General features: G+C 49.6%; 1 protein-coding gene across 1 annotated transcript; it reads right to left on the bottom strand.

Annotated features, from left to right (window-relative positions):
* Positions 1–3,409: 3,409 nt before the first annotated feature.
* Positions 3,410–4,214, bottom strand: LOC135387168 (ADP-ribosylation factor-like protein 6). Its single transcript, XM_064616518.1, has one exon. The coding sequence runs from the start codon at positions 4,185–4,187 to the stop codon at positions 3,621–3,623; it is 567 nt and encodes a 188-aa protein (XP_064472588.1). The 5' UTR covers positions 4,188–4,214; the 3' UTR covers positions 3,410–3,620.
* Between the last annotated feature and the right edge of the window lie 4,391 nt (positions 4,215–8,605).

Below are 8,605 nucleotides of genomic sequence, written 5' to 3'. Positions count from 1 at the left end.
GGTGTATAATGTTGCTTGCGACGTATTCCAGTAAAATGACCGCGGGGAATTTTGCGCTGTATATGTGTAGTTTTCTGAGTACTAGTTCAGCTGCACAACTGCTTCGTCTTGGGGAAGGCCTGTGTTCAAGCTCTTCAGATGCGGACTGCGCAGAACATTGATTGAAGAAGGCGCGCGCTTTGCACGTGCGGATACCAAATACTCAGGGGCGTCGCCAGGGAGGGGCAAGGAGGGGCAGTTGCCCCCCCCCCCTCTGGCCCTAGGCTACCTGGCCCATCTAACAAGGTCGTTTGAAGACAATCACGGTTTCTTTCTTTTATTTTTAACGTAACGAACTTTCTGTTCCTCGTTAATATGACTGGCTTTTCATGTGAGCAGTTACAGGTGAATGGCATGGCCTGCTGTACATTACGCTGACTGAGGATATTTATCTTCCTGAGTACACAGTATCCAGTATTCCTATCCAATTAGTACAAGGGTTAGTCTCCTTGTCTATTGTCTCTTCATGCGCTATGTCCGTCTCGGATTATTATGACGATTCCGGCCGCCAAGGACACACCAGATAAATCCTGTCGTGGGAACGTCGATATCTTATTCACCAGACAGCGTAAACACGGGTCAGCACCTTGCAAACAAAGCATTTCATCCCTTATTCCCCAACACATTTAACGACGATGAACAATGTCCATCTGGGATCAGCTCGTATTGGGAGCGGCACAATTTTCTTTCATGGTGTTTGCCTACTACAACATGTACCGTGGAACGGTTTTTCAGCACCCTGAGGAGGGTAAAAACCTGGCTTCTTTCCACAGTGACTGACGACCGGCTAAACGCGTTGTGTATGATTAACGGTTCATCGCGAAAAAGTGAGTGGCGACAACACATTTGTGGAAAAAGTTGTCAAATCTTTTGCGCGACAAAAGCAAAGGCCCCTACAGTTTCTGTTTAAAGAGTGAGGGACTTAGGGAGTGAGGGTAGAGAATTATCGTCTATACGGATACTGAAGTCCATACCTGGTGAAAATAAACCACCACTTGATATTGTCAATTTGTGACAACTGGACACTGCTGTTTCACCGTGTGTTCTCGTTTTTGCAAAATCAACAGAAATGAGATAATCGCTGACGGAAAGGGCAGCAGGAGTGGCAACGGCAAACGTAGTATGATATGAAACAAAAAATCAGGAGCGAGCCTTGGCACGGACAAGGGATTGCGTTGCCGAGAAACGGCAAAACGTAAAAATTCCGAAACATAGGGTTACTGAGCCAAAACAATATAGTTGCGGGCGCATTCGGCACCCAGAACTAGAGGAGTATTCTGTACCTCGAGCACCAGCACGAACACCTCCGCTCCCGCCCTGCACTCGCGGCACCAATACGCCCCCCCCTCCCCCCCCCCCCCACCTTGGAGAAAATCCTAGCGGCGCTCATGCAAATACTGGTCATGTTCACTAAGATCGCTGAACTTGCCTAGAGAAGGTGTACGTGCGTAGGTGTTGCACCCCTTCGGGCCAAAGGAGCAGACTGGGTCATTGCTAGCCTGCGCTGAAGTCAATGCCTCATCCATGGTCGCGCCTGAAGAAATGCTGCTCCCAGAAGGAGCACCAGTAAGAACGTGGTTTGGTATGGCAACACGCTCTGAGCGTATATCCTTCTGCTGTACGCAATCAGGGTTCGACATGACTTCGCTTGCGAGTGAGGCAGTGCGTGCTGCGTGCTGTGTTGTGTTGTTGCAGTTTGTTGCCCGTGGCGCCCTTTCTCAGGGCTAAGATTCGATCGGAAGCAAGATGCTTCCTCTGCAACGATTCGTTACACCTCAAGCATCAGTGTATTTCAGAATAATTTTCTTACAATAATAACCAGCAATAATTGCCGACACAGAGAGCGTAAGACTGCTAGCGTTCGACGACAGCTGGATTATGGTGTGTATATCTTTACAACATCTATATTTTTTCTGCCCACCCCCGAACGCGTCTTTCAACAAGAACGACCTGAGGCCGGGAGGCTCCAAATGTGAGACTGAACTGAAATTTCAGTGACATACGGAGCAGTAATATCCGAAAGTGAGCCTGGTGCGCTAAAAGTAGTCTTGGCCCACAAGCTCACTTTAAAAAAATGGTTACTAAAAGACAACAAATATAAGGCTTTTAGTTTTTTCCAGGCTTGATGTAGGTAGATAGCAATTCGTTTCGCCGTTAACGAAACGTCCGTATCACGATGCCAACATCGCGTTTTTTCCGGTCCAATATTGCGAATTTTGGTAAAATTGCCATATTCGACTAAATATTCTTTGGGTACCAATGATACCAATCTGAGAAAAAAAATAGTTTCAACATTTGTGATGGTCGAGCCACGCGGTTGGATCGCTTCTTGTGGAATGACCCATTAGGCAAAATGGGAATAGGCGAAATGTGAAGACACGCAACAGGTTATCTGCAAAGGAACGACAGTGACGCCGATACCTCCGCCCTCACTTAACGTCACAGATAGACGTCACACACAATTCGGGCAAACCCTTTTCGCGGTGTTTCACGATCTTTGTTTTCTTGTTTGATTTGTTGCTTGCAAGGAGCTTTGTGCATCACAGCTACATATCAGCGCTTATTGCACCGGGGAAGGGTGAGAGCCGTGCCCAGCAGAATGCTGCAGCGGTGAGCGAATCCGAGCATATGAAGAAAGAAAAGAAAGCAAAAAAGAAATACAATACAAAGATCGTGAAACATACCGCCATAAGAGTTCCCTACACCGCGTATGGCGTTTTTCTGTGCGGCGTTAGTGAGGGCGGAGATATCAACGTCGCTAACGCTCTTTTGTCGGCCACTTGCGGTTTACAGTAGGCGGCAGAGGTCAAATACGTAGGGCCGTAGCGCGCGCTATGATTACTTTTGCGCTTCATCAGTGACTCGAGCACATCATTTGGATATCAGTCTTTAGTATCGCAATTGCAATGCGCTCCCTAAAGTCGATAATTAAAAAGTTAACTAAAATATATCTGTTAATCTGTCCCCTAATTGAGAAGAAATACGGTTTCCTAGTAGCAGCCCCATGGAGTAATCCAATGACAAAAGTAAAAGCGTCCTAAGGCAACTCCCCTTTTTGTGAAAGTTTGTTGCAGATAAAAAGAAACACCCTGTATATAAAAGAAATACTGAAAGGGCATACGCAATAGATGGCGCTCAGCTCTCAGTGGCGCTTTACAGCTTTACAGCCCAGATAGAGTGAACTGAGAGGCTCCAGGGCATAAGGCCCAGTGCACATGTAATTTGTCATGAATCTCACAGCGGCCTACACAAACAATGGGATATAGTGCTAAGTAAGCAGTTTCAACAATACAAGTTAACACATTCATTGATTGTCGTCAAATTTTCCTTTACAACAAAACGTTGCGAGTGACATCACTTGTACACAGGATGCAGCTAATGCATTCGATAAACTGTATTTTCATTTTCGTCTCATATGGGGTTTTATTAGGATGATGCGATGCCACATGTGTTTTGATACGATATCTTGCATCAATCGTCCAAATGTTCCTGCAAATCTTCTTTCGTGTGTTTCTTGGAATCCTTCGTGCCACTGCGACCGTCCACGGCACAACAAACACAGCAAAGCTTTCATCACCGTATCACCTCTTTTGCATGTACGTTTGTATTTGGTCGCTCATCCACTCTAGACCTTCACGAAGCCCTTCACCAGTCAAGGCGTTGCTAGCGCAGATGTGCCATGACTTGTCCTTCAAAAGGTCCAAGCCGAGGGACTGACTGATTTTCACACTGGACAGAGCATCACGTAAGTCGCTCTTGTTTGCAAAAAACAGAATTGGCAGCGCTCTGTCCTTCATATCCTTGTGCTGCAGCATCATGTCCAATTCGTCTTTGGCCACAACCAAACGGAGCGAATCCGTGCTGTCGATAACGAATATGACGCCGTGTGTGTCCTTGTAGTAATGTTCCCACAAGCTACGGTATCTCCCCTGGCCCGACATATCGAATGCAGTTAGGGACAAGTTGTTCATCTTGAAGGAATCCACGTTGAATCCCACCGTAGGCACGATCTCTACGGACTTCTGCTCGTCCGGCTTGAAATGGTTCAGAATGGTGCTCTTACCGCTGTTGTCCAAACCGACGATGAGCACGCTGGCTTGTTTCTTTTTCAGACCGAGAAAGCCGATGAGTGTGTCGAAAAGACCCATTTTGTACTGGAAAGCGCGCCTAATGCGAACGGATAATAATCCGTTGCTAGGAGACACTTCCCGAGGGAAACAAAACACACGGTATGCAGACTACGCTTCGTCTAGTATGCCGCATACCGTACGTAGTGCACATATATTTTTTCTTTCGCAGTTAACCTGATGAATATAAAAGCAACTCTACATTGTAACGATAACGAATGGTATGTTTCATCGACGAAAACAACTGCGAATGAACAAAACCAAAGACGGAAATAAAAGTGTCGCATCCCGCCAGTGGCGCAGCCAGAAGGGTAGTTTCGGGGGTTCCACCACCCCTTTACACACACACGAGAATTTGTATGTTTGGTGTTGAGTTGGGAGAGGAGGAGAAATCCTCCTAGAACCCCTCCCGAAATATTTTTCTGCATCCTAAATACCCCACTGTAGCCACTGTACCCCGCATCCTAAAAAACGTCGATATTTGGTCGAATTGGCAGGGCCTGTAACGCATGTAGTACAAGCAAGGTACGAAGTTTGTTAGTTCTGGGAATGTTTGACACAGGAAGTCGCTAGAGACCTCGAGAGAGGGATCATAATTTGAGTTTTTACGGCGTTTAGACAACTAAGGGTGTTCGACTTTCGTAGGGGAGCTGTGACACCCCTTTTTGCTGGCGATTTGGGCCTTTTTGGCAGCTATTTCGGGGGGCAGGTTGGGGAGGGGGAGCTGAGAAAAAGGTAACTGTACTTTATGGCGCATTGCCAAACGTGTACGAAATGCGATAGCATTGCAGCATACGAAGGACAGTGCCTGCGCTGTGACTGTACATGGCTTGCCTGCGGCGCAACAGCAAACCCACAGTTCCTTCCACTTTTAGAAGATACAGCTACGCATACGCACACACAGTTCGGTGACCGGGAGGGGCGATGTTTTTCTCTTTTTGTGTTTTCGTCTTTTTATTTTGCTTTATCATTTCTGTAAGGTTCATCCATTTAGGGGTTCATATGGGAGTAGCAGAATCCGTCAAGTGATGAATTCAATTTACTCTCTTTTTGTTACATTCAAACTGAACTTAACTCAACTCCGGTCACAGGTTACCATGGGCCTCGTACCGAAGCACAAAGGTCGTCTACAAACTGGTTTACTTCCTGCCAGTCATTGTACTCAAAGGGCCAGTTCTCACTTGGCGACGCCCGACGCGGCGGCGTGAGCGGGCGGCGGAAATAGTCGCGCATTTCCGGAGTCGGCAGAGAAGAGACGTCGAGCAAAAAAAAAAAAAAAACTGCCATGCCGACCTTCTTTCACGACGTCGGCGAGAGCTGCCGAGAACGACAGCTGGCGTCCAATTAGGTGACACAGAAAGGCCACGACTCCTGATTTTTCGTCTGCTTTGGACGACGGAATGCCACTGTGGTGGGAACATGAAAATCGTGCGCGCTGACGTGGCGGCGGAAATGCGCCTCTACTTCCGCCGCCCGCTCACGACGCCCGACGCGACGTCGTGAGCGGGCGGCGGAAGTAAAGGCGCATTACCGCCGCTCCGTCAGAGCGCACGAGTTTCATATTCCCACCGCGGTGGCGCTCTGTCGTCCAAAGCAAACGAAATATCAGGAGGCGTGGCCTTTCTGTGTCACCTTATTGGTCGCCCGTATATCGTTCCCGGCAGGTCTCGCCGACGTCGTGAAAGAAGTTCGGCATGGAATTTTTTTTTTGGCTCGATGCCTCTCCTCTCTCAACGCCTGAAATGCGCGTCTATTTCCACTGCCCGCTCACGACGTCGCGTCGGGCGTTGCTAAGTGAGAACTGGCCCTTAGGTGCGCATTTCTCAACAGCTGGCTGAGAGTAATATGACGGCACGCTTTGCCGTTTATACTTTCCTCATTTTTCGCCAACACGTCTGCATCTTCCGCAGCAATGGCGGCACATCAGCGACCGCCTACGCTGTGGCTGTAGAAGCAAGGAGCAGCACACCGTCTTCGGTCTTGGGGGAGACAGCGTGCGCGTGAACATCGGCAGTGTAGAGATGCACTCAGGCAGGCATTAGCTGTTCTTCGCCATCGTGGCTCTCGCAGACATGATACTGCCTCTGAAATAGAGGATGTGCAAAGGCACCTTGCGTCTCTTCGTATGCACTCCTGGCGCAAGTTCGTAGCGCAAAGAAACGTCGAGCGCTGGTGTCGGGAAGCTTATTGCTACCGCATGCTATTGCGGCGCTATGTAGCAGGAAATCCAGGCCCGAGTATAACCGAACTCCAGTCAGCTGACGGCTCACTTCTAACCTAACCTGATGACATTTAAGCAGCTATACGTGAGCATTGCGCGGCCCTTTACGAGGAGTCATCACCCGACGAGCCCGTTACCAGCCGAGAGTGCCCACTGCCGGAGGAAAAGATAGAGCATGTAGGCTCAAGGCCGCTCACGCAACAAGAGATTCTAGCAGCTGTCTCCTCAATGCCGAACGGAAAGTGTCCTGGCGTTGTTGGTCTCCCAGTTGAGTTCTACAAACGTTTCAGGAGGGTAATTGGTAACTCCTTGACTCGGGTATTTAATCTATGCTTGTCCCGTGGGATGCTATGTTCTAGCATGCAGAGTGGAGTTGTTGTCCTGTTGTGCAAGGACCCGTAAAAGAAAACGAGATCCGGATGCATACCGGCATATCACTTTATTGGCATGCGACTACAAAATCCCAGCCAAGGCACTTCTTCTGCGTGTTTCGCCGCACTTAGAAAAGGTGCTACACCCGTGGCAGGCGTGTTCTGTCCCTGGTAGGTCGTCAGACCTCCACAGGATAGCGCTACGTGATGCCATCCATTGGATAATGTGTTCACGCACAGCAGCAGTTGTGGCTTCCTTCGATCAGTCGAAGGCATTCGACCGTGCGCAGCACATATGGTTTCGCCGATGGTTGTGTGCACATTGTTGAGGTGATATACAAAGGCGCAAAAAGTGTCGTTTCCGTAGCTGGTAGTCTATCGTCTCCGTTTGACGTTGCGTGTGGTGTCCGACAAGGATGCCCTTTCTCCCCTGCCTTGTATGCCATTGCCATCAACCCTCTCCTCGAGAGACTGTCTTCTCTCTCAGTTATCCTAAGGCTACCTAATAGATGCACACCGCCTGTGTTTGCGTACGCTGACGATGTCTCCGTCATACTACCGCGCGAGAGTTACCTAGAGCCAGTGTTTAAAGCATTTGATGACTACGGTACAGTTTCTGGGGCAACATTGAACAGATCCAAAAGTGTCGCTCTTTTTTTAAATGTTCAGCCAACCTGTGCTGCACCGTTTCAAGTACCTGTAAGACCTCATGTTAACATCCTAGGAGTAGTTTTTGACAGTGCAGGGGTCTCAGCTGTCAAGTGGCCTCGAGTATTCATCCGCTGTAGTGCTGTGCTGCGGAGCTTAAATTTGTTGTTGATCTGCCGATTACTTTTCGGGCACGGCTGTTAGCAGCATGGTATTACAGTCAGTGTCGTCGCTAAGGTCGACGTCACCCGGTGCGGCTACACCATCCGACACCCCCCTTCTCCTCTTCCCGTCCCCCGACAACAAGAATATCACGCAGTCCACGTATATCTGACATCACATGACCGCAAGTCCGTGTGTCGCTTACAGTGCTTCATTCAGACTGGAAGCGTTCGAGGTGTGTTGCCTGGGGGAGGAGGAAAGAAGAACGCAGACGTCGCACAGTTTAGACCGACGTACCACCTGGAACCTTCGAGTGGCTGACCAGCCTGGAAGTTGTGCACCAGGCTAAAATGATGCTGCTCTGAAGGCGTGCTCTTGGTTATGTGCGTAAACGCTTGTTTCTGCGTGCTCGTCTTGTTCGCTTCTCGGTGCGCGATGCCGTTTTCTCTTGAGCCTCTTTAACACGTAGGACTTTTTGCTACTTGACGCTCTACTCCTTGAGATGGGCGCCACGCCTTCCCAGCCTTAACCTTTTACCGAGTCCTTGCCACGATTACCTCGTACTTCCTACACTGCCTTCGACGCCTTGGGTGTCCGCCTGAGGGGTCTTCAGCTTGCGGACAGCACCCGTGAGCGGCAGTGGTAAACGCGGCATTGTCGGCGGCAACCTGAAGGCTGGAGCGTGAATGCTCGTCGTCGATTCGCCTTCAGCACTGAGACTGCACCCCTCTCCGCGCTGCACCCGGTGGGGCCCGCATCCCCCGCACCCCCCTAGTGACGCCACTGATTACAGTCGCTTGTGGTTTTTAGCGGCTGTTTCAACCCCACCTGCGGTAATACAAGCTGCTATCACACGACACACGTTCCGCTTTCTGTGGGGCGGATCCGTTGAATGGGTCTGTAGGTCTCAGTTACACGGAAGCCGTGATCTGGGTGGCTTGGGAGTACCAGCTGTGCCAGAAAAGTGCTTGGCGCTTCAATCGCGTATATCTCTTTGAGGCGCTCCGTGCGTCGGAGCACCCGACCTGCGCGTTAGT

Source organism: Ornithodoros turicata, chromosome 3 (assembly GCF_037126465.1).
Source record: "Ornithodoros turicata isolate Travis chromosome 3, ASM3712646v1, whole genome shotgun sequence".
Lineage (NCBI taxonomy): Eukaryota > Metazoa > Arthropoda > Arachnida > Ixodida > Argasidae > Ornithodoros > Ornithodoros turicata.
The sequence above is the reverse complement of the archived record's forward strand: the minus strand, read 5'-3'. Positions and strand labels throughout refer to the sequence as shown.

Bases quoted from the DNA above. Each gene is read 5' to 3' on its own strand.
- LOC135387168 (XM_064616518.1), bottom strand. From the start codon at position 4,187: ATGGGTCTTTTCGACACACTCATCGGCTTTCTCGGTCTGAAAAAGAAA.